Raw genomic sequence first — 20,111 nt, forward strand, 5'->3', positions numbered from 1 at the left:
ATGTATATTCATAAGAGTTGGAAAGAAACATAATTTTTTATTTAATATGTAAGACTGGTTTCCTGAAGACATCTCCCCTGTAGGATGGCTTAACATCATTTCCTGAATAAATTTCCAAAGCTTTTAATCAGTGGTCAGTTTTTTAAAAACAGAAATCAACAAAAATACTGACTTTTATTAATCTAATAGATATAGATTTTAAAGTATCACCTTGGGTCAATTTATTTTTCTTCTCACTTAGGAACCAGCAGTAGGTCCACCGAATAGCTTTTTATTCTTTTCCCTTAGATCTGGCTCTCAACCCTCCTAATTCACTGATGTAGGGAAACTATGATTTATGTTAAAGTATTTAAAACACCTGTAAGGCACTTTGAACCTTTCACAAATATCCCTGAGTGAAAAGTTAGTATCCACATCTCCTTCCTAAAAGAGGATAAGCTGCTTAAGATTTTCAAAGGGAATTTCTTAAGAGGCTTTTCGGGGATTTCTTAAGAGTATCATGGGTAGGGACCAACAGTGAGGATACAAAGTGGAAGTGAAGCTGGACCTCCTGTGGCTCTTCACCCTTGTATTTTCATTCCTCAGCCACAACTATATTAGGGTATGTGGCAAAGATCACAGGAGGCACAGTGCCAGGCAAGCATTGCACAGGTATTAGCAGATATAACAGTGTGGAGCTATTGCCAACAGGAGCTGCTCATCAGCACATAGAAATGTTGCTCTTCCTGCTAGAAGCACAGCTATATGAACCAGGACATTTCTCAGGGCCCCTATGGGACTCCTTATTGCAGTGAATAAAAATGAAAGTAGAGCTAGACTTTTGGTGTGCTCTCTCAAATGGGAAACTATGCCCTGAAGTACAGAATGTTTTTATGGAGTACACATAACATAGATTCCCTTCTCCCCTCTCAAAATCAGAAATTAACCATACTACTTCTTAGAATCATTTCTGTTTACTTACTTTCTCGCTGCTTCATTAACTTGCTAAATTTATTCTGAAGTTACATGAAGAGTTTAAACTTGCTATAAATAATACATCTGTAGTAACTAAGAATGACAATATAAATCATTGAGTGGGTTTGATTTAAATTATATCTATTTCAGTTCTTTACATCACTGATCAAAAGGAGCTGCTTTAAAATATTTAATGTTAAATCTTTTTGTCTTTTTAGTAGCTTACAGAAGATTCTTTGAGGCTTTATTGACTGCATATATGGAAGGTACCACAATTTGAATGTCTATTTTTTGTCTTCAAGAATACATTTACATAGGCTATTTACTTCTCAAAATAACCCTAGTTTTTTTGTTTTTGTTTTTATTTTTGAGATTCTCCTGCCTCAGCCTCGTGAGTAGCTGGGATTACATGTAGGCATGCACCGCCATGCCTGACTACTTTCGTATTTTTAGTAGAGATGGTGTTTCTTCTTGTCTGTGAGAAACAATTCAAAAAAAAAAAAAAAGAAAGTAAAAAAAGTAGAGATGGGGTTTCTCCATGTTGGTTAGGCTGGTCTTGAACTCCTGACCTCAGGTGATCCACCTGCCTTGGCCTCCCAAAATACCGGGATTACAGGCATGAGCCACCACACTCGGCCCATTCTTTGAAGATAGTTGTTATTAACCCTAACTTTATAGATGAGAAACATCTAACACCTAGTGAGGTTAGGTAACTTGCTCAAGGCCCATAACTATTAAATGACTATAGCCATAGTTTGTACCAAATCACCAGATTCAAGCCTGCACTTTTAACTCGCTGTTAGAGCAATTGATTCTTACTTAATACAGATGTTTAACAAAAGTCTTCAAAACTCAGATGTATTTATAGAATGATAAAGGCATACATTATACATTTCGAAGTAATTTGTTTCAGATTAATTTTATATCTTTCTCAGAAAAGTTAATAGTGTTTCACTTTTTTTACCATAGCTAAGTAAAATTATGTATTTTATCTGATCTAAGATATACCAAGAAAAATTATTGTCAATTAAACTATGACTGTGACAACTTTTAGATATGGACATAGATTTTAATATCAGCCTCTTTTGTACACATGTAATATATGTAAAATAAATGGCTTAAGGTATTCTTATAACTTCATCATATTGAGGGTCCAGCTTTTCTCATTCACTTTCTGATTACAATTTATGGCCATGTTTTTTACTCCAATATCATCTTTCTGTGCCATCAGTGACATTAGTGATACATTGTTTCTTTAAAAACTATTCTCAGCCAGGCACAGTAATGCCAGCACTTTGGGAGGCTGAGGCAGGTGGATTGCTTGAGCCCAGGAGTTTGAGACCACCCTGGGCAATATAGAGAAACCTGGTCTCTACAAAAAAATTAGCTGGGCGTGGTGGCACTTGTCTATATTCCCAGCTGCTTGGGAGACCGAGGTGGGAGGATCATTTGAGCCCTTGGAGGTCAAGCCTACAGTGAGCTGTGATTATACCACTGCACTCTAGCTTGAGTGACAGAGTGACACTTTCAAAAAACAAAAAAAGGTATTCTACTTTTATTTCTGGGATTTTCTTCCAATGTTTATTACAAGTGTTAGTACTTAAATTCCATTTCACTTCTGAACACTATGTTTCCTAGAATATGACAAAGTGATTTCTAGTTCACCATAGGAACTTCTGTAAAACTTCATCAGCAAACATGTATCTCAATCTCTTTACCCCTAGCTATCAGTTTCTGTGTTGTATGTTGATCCAGGCATGGCAAACTATGTTGCAAAGGTGGTGGATTGTTAGGCAAAGAGGGAATCTGAGATAGAAAGTAAAACCTGGCGGATTTTAAAGGCAAACATTAAAAAAAAAAAAAAAAAAAAGGAGGGGGCCAGAGAAAGTGGCATTTAGAAGCAGGTGCCAGCAGGAGTATAAAGTAGAGAACAGGGCCAGGCATAGTGGCTCATGTGTGTAATCCCAGCACTTTGAGAGGCAGAAGCAGAAGAACCATTTGAGTTCAGGAGTTCGAGAACAGCCTGGGCAACATAACAAGACCCCCCTTTCTACAAAAAAATTTAAAAATTAGTCAAGTGTGGTAGTATGTACCTGTCGTCTCAGCTACTCAAGAGGCTGAGGCAGGAGGATTTCTTGAGCCCAGGAGTTCGTTGTAGTGAGCTATGATTGTACCACTGCACTCCAGCCTGGGCAACAGAGGGAGACCCTGTCTCTAAAAATACAGGACAGGTGCACTGTTGGGAGGCTGAGGAGGGTGGATTGCTTGAGTCTAGGAGTTTGAGACCAGCCTGGACAACATTGCAAAACTGCGTCTGTACAAAATAATAATAATAATAATAATTATCCGGGTATGGTTGCATGCCTGTAGTCCCAGCTACTCAGGAAGCTGAGATGGAAGGATTGCTTGAGCCTGGGAAGCAGATGTTGCAGTGAGCCTTGATCCCACCACTGCAGTCCACCCTGTGGTGACAAAGCCAGACCTTATCTCAAAATAATAATATAATAAACTTTGTTTTAAAAAAGAACAGAACAATACAAACATCTGCTAAGAGGATCCCAAGGTGTACTGTGATTAGTAAGTTAATGAATTGCTGGCAAATTGGAGGCTTTCAGTTATATCTAATAGAAAACTTCCTGCATATACTAGGCTATTTGCCTAGCAGGACCTGAATTCGATACTCATTTAGATCCTTTTGACAATAAGTATTGTTTATAAATAATGCAAGATTACTCTGTTTTCATTTCTTTCCTTTAAAAGGATAACTTTTGTAAAGAAAAATTCAGACCCTAAATTGTTGAAGATGTCATTATTTCCTAAGATGACCTATTATAGCTTGGGGCCAACAGGCTGATATGAAAGCAGCTAGCCCAGAAGGTGGCACACAAATAGTTTTAAGTCAGAATTGGTTGCTTCTGCATTCACAGTTATGGAATGGGAAGTGAGGAGAGATGTTAGCAGGCAGATCCTGAGACAAGCAGTGCTGCAGAGTCCTTTCATAGTTAAGGATTGACCTCACTATTGGTACAGAAAATCATGCTGAAAAAAACTACTGCAACCTATTTTTATTTATTTATTTATTTTTGAGACAGAGTCTTGCTCTGTCACCCAGGCTGGAGTGCAGAGATGTGATCTCCACTCAATACAACCTCCACCTCCCAAGTTCAAGTGATTCTCCTGCCTCAGCCTCTCAAGTAGCTGGGATTACAAGCATATGTCACCGTGCCTGGCTAATTTTTGTATTTTTAGTAGAGATGAAGTTTCACCATGTTGCCAGGCTGGTCTTGAACTCCTGACCTCAAGCGATCCACCCACCTTGGCCTCCCAGAGTGCTGGGATTACAGGCATGAGCCACCGCACCCAGCTGCACCCTGTTTTTAAATTGTTTTTTCAAAGAGTATTGGAATATTTTTCTCAGTTCTACATAATTAACATGCCTGAAAAGTACATGCAAGGTATTACCATTAGAGATACTCTAGGCCCTGGAGGAGTGGGAGAGAAGCAGCTTTCTTGGACTCTGTGAGTGACCATTCACATGTAGCACTCACTCTGCAGGTTAGATAAGTATATTGCTCATACATTAAACTCTTATTTTGAAAATATAACCTTTTGAAGTACTTTTTCTTCTTGAGTATAACTAACTTAATGAAGTTTAATACTTTCTCATAGAACAGCTTTGACTTTATTTTATTTTTGAGACAGGGTCTCACTTTGTCACCTAAGCCATCTTGGCTTACTGCAGCCGTGACCTGTCGGGTTCAAGCAGTCTTCTTGCCTTAGTCCCACAAGTAGCTGGGACTATAGGCATGTGCCACCACGCCCAGATAATTTTTCTATTTTTAGTAGAGACTGGGTTTTACCATGTTGCCCTGGCTGGTCTCGAACTCCTGAGCTCAAGCTGCCTGCCCGCTTCGGCCTCCCAAAGTGCTAGGGTTGTAGGTGTTAGCCACCGTACCTGGCCAGAATTTTGACTTTAGATAAAGGAAAAACTGTAAAATTCCAGTTTAAGGAACCTTTCAAATGATGCTTTTGGAGTGTTTTGAACTCCCTGTAGATTTCAAGCCAACAGGAAACCAGCTGGTCCATTTTGAAGGGAAACTTTACTGAACAGCCACAAGAATAAAGAATTATTTTGCCCTTATTCCAGCGTTCAGACATGAGATCATAATGGTGTTTCAGTATATCTTCTGAATCACTGGTTTCTCCAGCTAAGCAATTTAGTGATCTCTTTGGAACAGTTTTCTTAAGGTAAAACTAACAAAACTGTACTTATAAAAAAGAAACAAAATTAGCAGCCAGAGAACCCCAACAGTTTTAAACAAGTATTCCTGAAATGCGAGATGCTAACTTAAAATTTTGGTATCAGAATTAATCCGAAGGTATTAATTATTTCTAAGCATCAGTCTAATGGGGGGAGGAATGTGATATCTTAAAGATTAAAGAAAGGAACTTTTTTTCCAAAATTAATGTGCAAAATATTGAGGGGTGTCGGTATAAGGATTGAACACATCTGAGATAGCTCACGTGTAGAACTTCCTTCAGGATATCTTTTGGAATTTATTTTAAGTTGAAATTGTGTAGGGTTTTCTGATAGCATTTATTATGCTTGATGAAAGAAATATATGAAGAAGCTACAAAGTGAACAGGGAAGATTGACAAAAATCAGATACATTTTACTTCCTAAGTTATATTTCATACTGCTCTAGAAATGACTAAAGGAGCAGCTCATAAAGTTGAGGAAGCAAGAATATTCTCAGACTCATAGGTATTCTAAAAATTTATTTTTGGTATCCAAGAAAAAAATTGTAAAAATTATTTAAGACCCTGCTTTCACTGCTTTTGGGTATATACCTAGAAGTGGAATTGCTGGATTATATAATTCTAAATTTCTGAGAACAGCCATACCATTTTCCGTAGGAACTACACCATTTTACATTCCTACCAGTAGTGTACCAGGGTGTACCAGGATGTAACTTTTGTTACATCCTCACCAACCCAACACTTACTTTGTTTTTTGATAGTGCCACCCTAGTGGATGTGAAGTTGTGTCTCATTGTAGTTTTGGTTTGCATTTCCTTGATGATGAAGATGTTAAACATCTTTTCAAGTGCTTAGTTCCTGTTTGTTTCTCTTCTTGGGAAAATGTCTATTCAAGTTCTTTGCTCATTTTAAAATTGTTATTGTTGAGTTATAGGAGTTATTTATATATTCTAGATATCAATTCCTTATCAGGTATATAATCTCCAAATATTTTCTCCTGTTCCATGGATTGCCTTTTCACTCTGTTGACTGTGTCCTTTGACACATGGAAGTTTTTCATTTTTATGCAGTCCAATTTACCTATTTTTTCTTTTGTTGCCTGTGCTTTTTTGGTGTCATATTCAAGAAATCATTGCAGATCCAATGTCACGAAGGTTTTCTTCTTTTTCTTTCTTTCTTTCTTTCTTTTTTTTTCTTTTTTTTTTTTTTTGAGATGGAGTCCCACTCTGTTGCCCAGGGTGAGGTGCAATCTCAGCTCACCACAACCTCCACCTCCCAGGTTTAAGCAATTCTCCTGCCTTAGCCTCTGGGTTAGCTGGAACTGCAGGTGTGCGCCACCACGCCTCGCTAATTTTTGTATTTTTAGTAGAGACGGTGTTTCACCATGTTGGCCAGGCTAGTCTCAAACTCCTGGCCTTAAGTGATCTACCCACCTTGGCCTCCCAGAGTGCTGGGATTATAGGGGTGAGCCACTACACTTGGCCATTACATTGATTTTTGCATGTGAATCATCTTCGTATTCCAGGATCTCTTCCATTTTTTATTTTTTTATTTTTTAGACAGAATCTTGCTTCATCATCCAGGCTGGAGTGCAGTGGCACGATCTTGTCTCGCTGCAAACTCTGCTTCCTGGGTTCAAGCAATTCTCATGCCTCAGCCTTCTGAGTAGCTGGGATTACAGGTGCCTGTCACCACACCCAGCTAACTTTTGTGTTTTTAGTACAGACAGGGTTTTGCCCTGTTGGCCAGTCTGGTCTCAAACTCCTGGCCTCAAGTGACCCACCCACCTTGGCGTCCCAAATTGCTGGCATGACAGGCATGAGGCATCACCTGGCCCTCTTCAATTTTTAAATAGTTTTGTTCAAAGGGAAGTTTTTAATTTTATGAAGTTCCTGTGGTCAATCGTTTTTTAATGAACCATGTTTTTGGTAATCTATAATGTCTAAGAAATTTTTGCCTAACCCAAGGTTACAAAGAATTTTTTTGAGTTTTATAGTTTTATATTAGATAGAAGTTTCATATTTTTAAATTTGTACATAGATTATGATATATGGGTTGAGATTTATTTATTTTTGTATGTGGTTATCCAGTCGTTCTAGCACCATTTATTTAAAAGACTATTATTGGCCGGGTGCAGTGGCTCAAGCCTGTAATCCCAGCACTTTGGGAGGCCAAGGCGGGTGGATCATGAGATCAAGAGATCGAGACCGTCCTGGTCAATGTGGTGAAACCCCATCTCTACTAAAAATACAAAAAATTAGCTGGGCATGGTGGCACATGCCTGTAATCCCAGCTACCCAGGAGGCTGAGGCAGGAGAATTGCCTGAACCCAGGAGGCGGAGGTTGCGGTGAGCCGAGATGGCGCCATTGCACTCCAGCCTGGGTAACAAGAGCGAAAATCCATCTCAAAAAAAATAAATAAATAAAAGACTATTATTGTCTCCTTTGAATTTTTATATTTTTGGACCTTTTATAATTATCTTCATTTTAATAGTTTTCAGATATTTTTACCTCTTTGTGTAGATCTGCATTTCTGTCTGGGATCATACTCTCACTTGAAGAATTTTCTTTAATATTTCCTGTAGTACACATCTTCTTTATTAGATATAATAAATTATCTGAGGTCTCGTTTACCTGGAAAACTCTTTATTTCACCTTCATTTTGACAAGTATTTTTCCTTTGTGTAGAATTCTAGGATGAGAATTGTTTTCTTTCTTTTTTTTTTTTTTTTTAACATGGAATTTCGCTCTGTCACCCAGGCTGGAGTGCAGTGGCACAATCTCAGCTCACTGCAACCTCCACTTCCCAGGTTCAAGCAGTTCCCTGCCTCAGCCTCCTGAGTAGCTGGGATTACAGGCATGTGCCACCACACCTGGCTAATTTTTGTATTTTTTAGTAGAGACGTGGTTTCATCGTCTTGGCCAGGCTGGCCTTGAACTCTGGACCTTGTGATCCACCCACCTCGCCTCCCAAAGTGCTGAGATTATAGGCATGAGCCACCTTGCCTGGCCATAATTGTTTTTTTCAACACCATCACTCCACTGTCTTCTGGATTGCATAATCTGTGATGGAGTATCACTATACAGTAGTCTCTCCTTAACTACAGGGGATATATTGCAGTACTCCCAGTGCATGCCTGAAATCATGGATAGTACTGAACCCTATATGTATTATGGTTTTTTTCTGTAGATATATACCTGTTATAAAGTTTAATTTATACAATAGGCACAGTAAGAGATTAACAACATGAAATAATAAAATAGAATAATTATAAGAATACAATGTAATAAAAGTTAAGTGAATGTGGTCTCTCCTTCTCTCAAAGTGTTTTATCATACAGTAATATTTTCAAACTACAGTTGACCATGTGTACTGGAACCACAGAAAGATAAACATTGAATAAGGAGCTACTGTAGTTGTTATTTTTCTCTAGGTATAATATGTTTTTATGCTTTTTGCATCTGTGGTTTCATGTCTTTTATTTTTTGAAAGTAGTCAGCCTTTATGTCTTCAGATATTTCCTCTTCCCTCCTCTCTTCTCCTTCTGTGATTCTGTTAAACATTTGTTAGACTGTTTATGTGGCCCTTTATGTCTTGGAAACTTTTTCTTTTTTCTCTGTGTTTCAGTTTGGCTGATTTCTGTTGATCTATTTTCATCTTCACTGGCTTTTTATGCAACTGTGCTAAGTTCACTGAACGTGTCAAAGGCATTCTTGTTACTGTGTTCTTTATTTCTAACATTTCTATTTGATTCTTTCTCATAGTTTTCAGTACTCTGCTGAAATTCATAATGTGAGTTAACATGATATCCGTCTTTCCATTAACACCTTTAACATGGTGTTTGTCTTCTTTCTTTGATATATTCAAGATCAGATTCATCTGTGGGTATGATTCTGTTGATTGCTTTCTCTCTTGACAGTGAAGATGGGATTTTTTGGTGTTTTTTTTTCTTGCTTTTTGGTATATCTTGTAATTTTTTTCATTGAATACCAAACATTGTGTGTAGGACAGTAGGGGTAAACACTATTTCCTCCTAGAAATGGCCATGACTCTTCTGCTAGGCCATTAATATGAAAGTTAGTCCACTCAGGTTGAAATGGATTTTGACTTTGTTGTTGGTATGGTTACTGTGAGTATTTTATAGTCTTTAAACATCTCTAGCATTACTTTGTGCTTAGCGTTAGGGCTGGGTTACTAGAGGGGTCTACTCACTGCTTGACACTCATCTTTTGGTCTTTGTGTGTGTGTGTGTGTGTGTGTGTGTGTGTGTATGCCTCAAAGAAGGTCTGTCTCTACAGTCTTGACCTTCCAGCAATGGAAGGCTGCTATTAGAGAGGACAGAATGGGGTTCTCTGTTGTTTTTGTCCAACCTCAGTCTTGGGTAGAGCCTTTGTCCCAGGATCTCAGAAGTGAGGCATTCTCAGTGATTCTGCCCCTCTTCCAGTAGCAGGTAAATTCAGCCTTGTGATATTTGAGAGTCTTGTGTAGGAGTTTCCTGCTTCTGTCCCACAGGTTAGAGACCTCTGAATCCAGGACTATTTTCTGTTCCTCTCACAGAGTTACACAGCTTTATTCTCTTTGCCCCCAGCCATAACAGGTTTTCACCTGTGTCGAGGCAACAGGATTTAGGGGTATCCTTCTCCCATTGGTTGAAGATTTTGGTCCTGTGGAAAAGGGTCCCGGCCAGACTTTGTGACTTTCCTAAGTGGAAGCCTCTCCCCTCATCCAGGATCCTTTCTCTAGTCTCTCTCTCTCTCTCTCTCTGTCTCTCCAGTCTTTCTCCTGAGAACCTGACAGAAGTCTGTGGTAAAGAGCCTACAAGAAAGTGCAAACTCCCTTTTATATCTCTGGCTCCCAGGATACAAAAGCTTAGAAATGCTTCTGGTAGCCATTTTGTTCATTTAAGTACCATTCCAAGCATGAAATTGTGAAGTTATCTTCTTGATACAGGTAGAAAATAAAATGATTACACTTATCTAGGTTATATCCTTAACATATAGTGTATTTTAAGATTTTACCAGATTTATCTCTTAAACTTGAGTTTCCTTGGGTCTATAAATATCAACCAAATATGAAAATATTGGAAAATGCTAGGATGAATTTGAAGAATCTGCTAACCTACTTTAAACATATACTTCAACAGTCAAATGTTTTAAAACAATTGATTGGTGTTATAACTACCTAGACTGCCCATATAAAAAGTACTTCTGCCAATTGGCATTAAGTTGTAAATTACTCCAAAAAAAGACAACTTGTTCTGGAATACCAACCTTTTCTTAAACAGGTTTGTTGTAGAGTCCCCAGGTTCCAGATCTGCAGTGTTTTATAGATGAAATCCCTGTTACCCTAAATGCATGCATGATAGGATTAAAATGGGAGTCAAGAAACTGCAGCATATGATTCTACTGCCCAAAACTAGTGTGAAATTCCGTCTCTAATGTGAAGGCTAAAATATTTATATGTAAGATTTTTATTATTATTGAAAACTTTGTAAAATTAAAGTTATAAAATTTACTACTCATTAATTTGATCTGAGCTTGGTTTTGCACTTATTTCATAATGAATACCTTTGCTTTTCATTTAGTCAGTGCACAGATTGGCAAGCACCAGGCCTTACTGGTAAGTGACAGGATAGGTGTAATGACTGGAAAATACTTGTTGGAGAAAACTTGAATCAATGAAAGGGAAAAAAATGCAATCTTATAAACAGATTCTGAATATAGAAAAAATTGAACAAAAAGTCATAGAAAAAAATGAGAATCTGATTGGGAAGAAGAGTTCTCGCAGAAAAGCCAGCTTGATTAGAACAGGAAATATAGTCCATGTACTTCAGTCCAGGAAGATGGGACAAATTGATAGGCTACAAGAACTGAGTACTGCTGTCCCTTCAAAGTAACAATAGTCAGTGTAATGGATAGATTTTTCTTTTTCTTTCATTGTAGTTCAGCAATCAGCAAACACTGGGAGGCTGAACTGGCTACCCTCAAAGGAAATAATGCCAAACTCACTGCAGCCCTGCTGGAATCCACTGCCAATGTGAAACAATGGAAACAGCAACTTGCTGCATATCAAGAGGAAGCAGAACGTCTGCACAAGCGGGTAATTTCAGGGCAGCTGACTCGAGAGATTTAGGGCTAGCAGGTTTTCTTGATCAGAAGAAATTTGTATGTAGATTCAGCACAGGGCTATCTTCTAGTTCTAGGATGTCAGAACATATATATGGGTTGTATTATATGCATTTGTTTGGTTGAGAATAACATTTTCCAGAGTTTAATGAGAATGAAGAATATACGCCTTTTGAAGTCAACAAACCCGAGTGCATATTCCAGTTCTGCCAGTTATTATCTGTATGATCTTCGATAAGTTATTTCCTTCTTCTAGCTCAGTATTCTCATCTGTAAAATAGGAATAGTAAGTACTCTGTACAAGTCCTGTGAAGATTAATTGAATACTTAATTGGCATGTAGTTACACCAAGTCAAAAATATGTATTCTGCACAATTCCTATAAAATTTGTTGAGACACTTAAGTGCCATGTAGTTATACTATCTCAATGAGTTGCATTGAATCAATGAGCTGCTTTTATTATTTGCTTTTCTTTCTTTTTCTTTTTTTTTTTTTTGAAATGGAATTTCGCTCTTGTTCCCCAGGCTGGAGTGCAGTGGAGCAGTCTCAGCTCTCTGCAACCTCTGCCTCCTGGGTTCAAGCTCTTCTTGCACCTCAGCCTCCCAAGTAGGTGGAATTACAGGCGCCTGCTACCACACCTGGCTAATTTTGTATTTTCAGTAGAGACGGGGTTTCACCATGTTGGCCAGGCAGGTTTCGAACTCCTGACCGACCTCAGGTATCTGCCCGCCTCGGCCTTCCAAAGTGCTGGGATTACCCGTGTGAGCACTGCACCAGGCCCTATTTTCTTTTTAAAGAAGGAACAATTTGGAAAATACAAGTAGAAAATTACTAACTTTGGTAATATTAGAGATTTGGAGCAGAAAAAGAAAATCACAAATTCCAATGCCATACTATCAGAAGCCCAAATAATTACTTCTAAATTGTTTTAATGCTTCAGGCCAAGAGTTTGAGATTAGGCTGGGCAATATGGCAAGACCACATCTCTACACACACACACACACACACACACAAGGCTGGGCGTGGTGGCTCACGTCTGTAATCCCAGCACTTTGGGAGGCCGAGGCGGTCAGATCACAAGGTCAAGATATCGAGACCATCCTGGCCAACATGGTGAAACCCTGTCTCTACTAAAAAGACAAAACTTAGCTGGGCATGGTGGCGCGCACCTGTAATCCCAGCTACTCAGGTGGCTGAGGCAGGAGAATCGCTTGAACCTGAGAGGCAGAGGTTGCAGTGAACCGAGATTGCACCACTGCACTCCAGCCTGGGGACAGAGTGAGACTCCATCTCAAAACAAAAAAACACTTTAAAAAAAAAATTATCCATGCGTGGTGATACACGCCTGTAGTCCTAGCTACTTGGGATGCTAAATGGAAAGAATTGCTTGAGCCCAGGAATTGGAGGTTGCAGTGAACTATGATGGCACCACTGCGCTCTACCTTGAGTGACAGAGCAAGACCCTGACTCTAAAAAACAAAAACAAAAAAAGAAGAATTTTTTTTTTAAATTCAGGGCATGGAAGTGCTTCACCCAATAGGAAGCAGATGTCTTTAATTTTTTTAAAAAGAATTTTGAGCTGGGCACATTAGCTCATGCCTATAATCCCAGCACTTTGAGAAGCTAAGGAGGACGGATTGCTTGAGCCCAGGAGTTCAAGACCAGCCTAGGGCAATATGGTAAAACCCCGTCTCCACTAAAAATACAAAAATTAGCTGGGTGTGGTGGCATGTCGCTGTAGTCCCAACTACTCAGGAGTCTGAGGTGGGAGCATTCCTTGAGCCCAAGAGGCGGAGGCTAAAGTGAGCAGAGATCATGCCACTGTGTACTCCAGCTTGGGTGACAGAGAGAGGCCTTGTCTTACAAAAAAAAAAAAAAAGAAAGAAAAGAAAAGAAAAAGAAAGAAAGAAAAGGAAATGGAGATGAGACAGGGAGGGAAAGTTAGAAACCTGAGTAAATGTTATTCTATCCTGTGAATAAAAATTAACTTATGAGAGATGGGGAGAAGGAGTGTTGTTTAAGGGGTATAGACTTTCAATTTTGCGAGTTAAAAAAGTTCTGGAGATCTGTTTCACAGCAATGTGAATATATATACTTAACACTATTGAACTATACACTGAAAATGATTAAGATAAATTTTATGTTACATGTTTTTTACCTCAATAAAAAAACCAATTTATGACAGTTGTCATAGCCCAAAAATATTAAAGAACTATCATGTCTCCTTATTATGTAATCTCTGTCCTTAAGGAGTTTTCTCTTTAAATAGTCAATTGAATATTAAAGAACTTAAGAAACATAATATTTTTATTTACTCACATATTTTCAGTTTCCATTATGCATCTTTCCTGTATATCTGAATTTCTATCATCAGGTATTGTTTCCCTTCAGCCTGAATAATCTCCTTGAGCAATTTTTTTACTCCAAGTGTACGACCGACAAATTATCTCTGCTTTTATTTAGATAGATCTTCTCTTGATGATAAGTTACATTTTACTGTTTTTTCACAAAAATGACTCGTCATTTTTAATTGTGTATTGGACATTGTAAATGAGGTGTTATAGAGACCACAGATTTTGTTATTTTTGAACAGTGTTGAGTTTCTGTTTCAGGACGCAGTTAAATTATTTGGGGATTATATTGAATTTGTGGAGTTGTGTACTTATGCTTTGTTAGAATTCATTTATTTCAATTTTGCTGTAACCCTAGGGTAAATCACTTTGTCCTAGGAAATCTTTATCTCTAAGACATAACCCTTCCGAGGTTTCAGTGAAAAGCTTGAGGTATTTACCAAGACCCTCTAGTTTAGCGGGGACTAGCAGAACTTCAAACTGTCCTCTCTGTTGAGCACCATCACAGTTTAGGTCTTTCAGCCTTCTAGCTCTTTTCCTACGCCTAGTTGTTCCAGGTCTTCTGTGGAGTCCTAAAATTCTCAGGCTCCTCAGAGAAATAAGAGTATGGATTTCTGCTTGAGTTCAGTCAAGCAGTGCAGCCAGACTGCAGAGTGCCATCAGGCAAAAAGATGTTGAAATGTGTATTTCACCCAAAGTGACTGCTTTCTTGCAGTCTTTTGCCCAATTTTCACCAGGGCCTTCAAACAGTTGATTTTTACATTGTGCCCACAGTTGGCAATAGTTATCTATACAAAAGTTACTCCAATAAAATACTATGTCATCATTATTAGAATTGGAACTCGCCTTAAGGAATTTATTATATGATGAGACAAAGAAAACAAATACATATTAAACAATAAGGGAAATAATTCCCAAGATTTTTTTAACAGTTGCTTGGTGTTGTGAACCAGAGGAGAGCCTTGAAGGCTTTAGCAGATAGGAATGGCTTTCTGGAGAAAGTACGTGCTGAGCTAAGAGTTAAGGGTTTGGTTAGGTCCAAATGGTTTTCAGAGGCAAGAGAGGACATTCTAGTTAAATCAACAAGATGGGAATGAATATCACTTGTTCTTATGACAAGGAGATTTGCCTGCTTTCCGTTTGAAGTACTCGCTGAATGTCTTAGGTTGTATGGATGGTTGAGAAGGTTGGGGCCAATATACAGAGGATCTGACAGTTCAGATCGGACACTGTAAAAAAGAAGAGCTGCTGAAAGTCTTTTAATGGAGGACTCATAGGATCAAAGGCAAATCTTTTAGCAATTTGAAGAATAGACAAAAATAAGAAAAGGTTATAATTAAGTCCACTGGGAGGCTGTTGCTTTTGTTAAGGCCTGGGTGATAAGGGTTTATAACAAGACTATTAGTTCAACTCTTGAGAAGAAAGGAAGAAAATTGTATCACACCTGTAATCCCAGCACTTGGAGAGGCCGAGACAGGCGGATCACGCGGTCAAGAGATTGAGACCATCCTGGCCAACATGGTGAAACCCCGTCTCTATTAAAAATACAAAAAAATTAGTTGGACGTGGTGGCATGTGCCTGTAGTCCCAGCTACTCGGGAGGCTGAGGCAGGGGCAGGAGAATTGCTTGAACCTAGGAGGCAGAGGTTGCAGTGAGCCAAGATGGCGCCACTGCACTCCAGCCTGGCGACAGAGCGAGATTCTGTCTCAAAAAAAAAAAAAAAAAAAAAAAGAGAGAGTAACAGAATGTAGAGAAAGAGACAGAGTAACAGAATGTAGAGGGTGATTTGGAAAATGCCAGGGAGAGGGATTTACTCTGTTTCCTTAATAGTCTAGAATTTACTGTCTTCTCAAGATTTTATGAGCACATGATATGTGTAAAGAGCTGTGATAGGGTGTGTGCGCATGTGTGTGTGTGCTTGTGCGTGTGCGTGTGTGTGTGTATGTATTTATGTTGACTTCTATTATTGATTCTAGTTTTGGATGGTATAACTTTAAGGACTGTGCCCCTCTCTGTTCTGTCAAAAAATACCAAGTGCTCATTAAAAGTTACATTACTCTTTAAGCATTCAGTAAATTCTTATTGACTAACAAAATATTATCTTACCCATAAGAGACACTATTGATGTAAAGTCATTCTAGTATCTAATGATTTAAGTTGTATTTTAAGCCTATTTTTTCTTCCAGATTCTCTTACATGTTGGAAATGTATTTGAAAAAATTCTCACTTCTACAAGGCCAGTTTTCAGAACCCGTATTGAATTTGAAGGCTACAGATGGAGGACAGATGGCCATATCTGATCTTGAATATGTTTTTGGAAGAAATTTTTAAAGAAGACTTTTATTATAGGAATTCTCTACTGTCATTAATCACTTAAGTTTTTCTAACCTTTCCATGACCAAGCCATGTAAATAATTATTTTCTTTGGTCTTTTTGCCTTTCCTAGTTTTACATCTTTGAAGAATCTATTCACTCTACCTTGAGTGTCTTCTTAGTATTTCTCAAAATCAATTTTTATATATTTATTCAGAATATACTATTTATTGGGGCTTATGTCTTTAGCAAGAAACTCTTTAAAGTTGAAATTAATCTGTGTTCTTATTTAATTTTAGGTGACTGAACTTGAATGTGTTAGTAGCCAAGCAAATGCTGTACATACTCATAAGTCAGAATTAAATCAGACAATACAAGAATTGGAAGAGACACTGAAAGAGAAGGAAGAGGTATTTGCTACTTTTTACTCATCTGTAATCTAGCTAATGGGTGTACAAAGTATTAGATTCTATGTCAAATTGAAAGATATTTTATGGAATAAAGTAAAGTTGTAACCTTTTTTTAGGATGAAGTTTTTTCTTGAATGATATTAATCTTGCTTATATTTCCCCTGTCCTTATTTCCTTGTTATGAACTGTGGTGAGGCAATCAGACCGAGATACCACCTATTGCCTTCTAGATGAGAGTTGCATTTATATAGTCAACAGAAAACTATTAGAGGTTAAGTGGATTTTAAAAACTGTTGCTTTCTCTGTGTTCCAGTCAAAACTTTAATATCTTAGGAAAGAATCATATCCACAAAGCTTGAAGCACCATTAAAATTTTCAGGTTGTTATTTCTAAGCAGTGCTGTACCGGTTAGACTTGTTGCTGTTGCTTAAGATTAGTCTGTTCTAGACAATGTACTTATAAAGATGAATTCATCCCTTTAAAAGCCAATATAAAGGAATATTTTTTAAATCATCTTTTTCTAAGAACTGGAACAATAATTTCAGGGAAAAATAAGACCTTTCGTTTCCTTGATACAGTTTAAATGCTAAGACGTTGCTCTGCCTTTTCTAGGAAATAGAAAGATTAAAACAAGAAATTGATAATGCCAGAGAACTACAAGAACAGAGGGACTCTTTGACTCAGAAACTACAGGTGAGCTGTAGTAGAAATTTTTATTCATTTCTGCATAGAAAGGCATCTTTTTTTTTTACATAGCAGTGACTTTTTTTCTGAGATTTCATTTTGTAGGTTTTGGTCATTTTTCTTTTCCAGGACTTCTGATTCATGTCTAATCTTTTATTTTTAAAAAGTTACTTGGTAACTTCATCTAGATAGCTTACAATCATCATAGATGGTCATTTATAAATTATAAATTCTTTAGTAAATTCTTCTGGAAATTTCTACTTTTAATTAAAAAAAAAAAAAAATACCCTGGGGTTGGGCGTGGTGGCTCATGCTTGTAATTTCAGCACTTTGGGAGGCCAAGGAGAAGGATCACTTGAGACAAGGAGGTTGAGGCTATGGTGAGTCATGATCACCCCACTGTACTCCAGCCTGGGCAACAGAGTGGGATCCTATCGCAATAAAAAGAAAAAGAGTAAGAGAGAAAGAAAAAAAAATCCTGATTTAAAGAGAAATTTTCAAATTGATTTCATTCAAATTGGGAACATTCTTCTTCTTTATTTTTTTTTTTTACAATGTACTAATGTACAAATTATAACAATAGTTGTCCCCTAATGGAACACAACTCTTCTTTCTTCAGTGTAATGAATTTTACTCACTTTTTTTCTGCATTAATAGTATGCTTTCTGATTCTGGTGTACAAAAGACGTCATGTGTCAGTCAGTGGTAGTCAGACATGGTAAGGGATAATTTCTCAGAATTATTTCCAAAGTCTTCTCTTGCCTGCTCAGGCACTTTTCTTACACCCTTGGGGTTAGGAGCCTTAAAAAAGAAGGGTTAGAATGACTTTGTAGTAGAAATAAGTGTGTGTATGTGTATGTGTATGTACATGTACATGTATATGTATATGTATATGTATATATATATATGTATATGTATTAGTATTAGTGAGGAATTTGGGATAAGGCATAATAAGAGGGACCTGAAAGCCCAGGATTGGAAAGAGGACCTAGATTATAATAATAACAGCCAACATTTATGGAGTGCTTACTACATACCATACACTGGGCTTAACTTTACCTATATTATACATTTAATCCAGGTAACAGTCATAGTAACCCAGATGAAGAAACTGAAGCTTGGAGAAGTTAACTTGTCCAACCTATATTTAAATGGAGACAGTCAAATTTTAAAAACCATGTCTTTGACCACTAAAATAATGGTCAAAATACATTATTTTAGTGGTCAAAGACATGGGCTTTAAACTTCTTCATAATAACCCTTCATGAAGAAAACAGATTCCTTACATAAAATGAAGTATTTCCTTCTCCCCTTCCCATCACTGGCATTTGTTAGTGTGGGAAAAATGAGATCACTTGTTTTGGTTAGCCCTATTAAGTGCAGTTTGTATATTTTAATCATCTGTGTAGATTAGTGGCATCAACTTGGTGCACTTTTGAAGCCCAGAGGACATTTAGCAATGTGTGCAAACATTTTTCATTTTCACAGTTGCGGGGGACACCACTAATGTCTAGTAGACAAAGCCAGAGATGCTACTAAGCATCAGATTATCTAACTCCAAATGTCAATAGTGCCAGGGTTGAGAAATCCTGATGTAGAACTTAAATATGAACCATGGAATCAGGGCTGGAAGAAAGAGGGAAATTCAGTTGAGTTTGTCTTTAATTTGTTTTGGTTCTTGAGTACTTGTGATGATTCAGGCATGTGTTAAGCACTTCCATACATTAGCTCTAATTCTCACATTAACAGGTGGGATATCCCCATTTTCAAAGAGAAGACAGCATTTCAAAGGTGTTAACAAATGTAATCAAGGCACTTAACTAGAAAGTAATAAGGCCCAGATTTATTTTATTCCAAGTCTGTTCTTTCTGTATTACCACACTTCTTCAAGCAAGGAACAGCCAAGTCATACTTAATGATTCTTTTTAAAAATAGTTTCAGTTTTATACACATTTATGTTGTCTCACTTATGAAGGGAAACCAAGAGATGATCTATTTATATCAAATTTCTGTTGATAATTCTAAATGTATTTGAAGCCAGGTGTAGTGGCTCATGCCTATAATCCCAGTGCTTTGGGAGAGTGAGGCAGGAAGATCTGACCAGTGCTTTTGGGAGACTGAGGCAGGAGGATCTTGAAGCCAGGAGTTTGAAGCCAACCTGGGCAACATAATGAGATGCTGCGTTTACAAAAAATGAAACAGTAGAATTAGCTGGGAGTGGTGATGTGCACGTGTAGTCCCAGCTACTTGGATCACTTGAGCCTTACTTGAGTTTGGAGCTGCAGTGAACTATGATCATACCACTGCACTCCAGCCTGGGTGACAGAATGAGAACATGTCTCAATAAATGTTTGTATGAATGGATTTCATCATTGATAGAGCAGTAATTGAATTTTATAGCTGGCACTTGAAATTGTGAATATAATTCTTTTCCATTCTTTCACTGAATATCAGAAATATTATCAAAACAACCTACATGGAACAGGACAGGGAAGCTTTTAGAAAACCTGAGGATGAATTCTAAAAGAGCATGCTATAGAAAATAACATATTTTTTCCAGTTCAAAGAAAGTTCCTCTTCTGCAGCCTTCTCCCTCCCTCAGAAACATCTCCTGTTTATCAAAAGTCCCAGCACCCTTGAACCTCCATTCATAAGTTAACTACAGAAAATTGGGATCATTAAATTCCTTGGATTCCTGATATTGCTGTATGTAGAGCTGGATTAGAGGTATGAATGTGTATAGAAAATGTATAGTTATGGGTAAATTAAGGATACCATGATACATTTTTTCTAATTTATGAGTTTTTTATATTTGCAATATTTGAATATTTCTGTTACAAATATCAATGAAACATATGCCCATTGTAAAAAATATTAGAAAAATATCAAAAAATATCCTTAGCAAGGTAAGTATAAAATCGTAATTCCATAATATTAAAAAAATCAATCATAATCCTGTCATCTTAAGGCAAAGTAATTGGCATTTCCTTGTCCCAGTGTTCCAGATAATAT

General features: G+C 37.5%; 1 protein-coding gene across 1 annotated transcript in view; it reads left to right on the forward strand.

The window, feature by feature from the left end:
* HOMER1 (homer scaffold protein 1) overlaps nucleotides 1-20,111 on the forward strand; it is a 145,992-nt gene that overhangs the window by 109,769 nt on the left and 16,112 nt on the right. The window contains exons 6-8 of the mRNA XM_003920811.4: nucleotides 11,158-11,314; nucleotides 16,305-16,415; nucleotides 17,028-17,108. Coding sequence (XP_003920860.1) covers nucleotides 11,158-11,314; nucleotides 16,305-16,415; nucleotides 17,028-17,108 — 349 coding nt within the window. The remainder of the gene's footprint in view (nucleotides 1-11,157; nucleotides 11,315-16,304; nucleotides 16,416-17,027; nucleotides 17,109-20,111) is intronic.

Source organism: Saimiri boliviensis, chromosome 1, assembly GCF_048565385.1.
Source record: "Saimiri boliviensis isolate mSaiBol1 chromosome 1, mSaiBol1.pri, whole genome shotgun sequence".
Lineage (NCBI taxonomy): Eukaryota > Metazoa > Chordata > Mammalia > Primates > Cebidae > Saimiri > Saimiri boliviensis.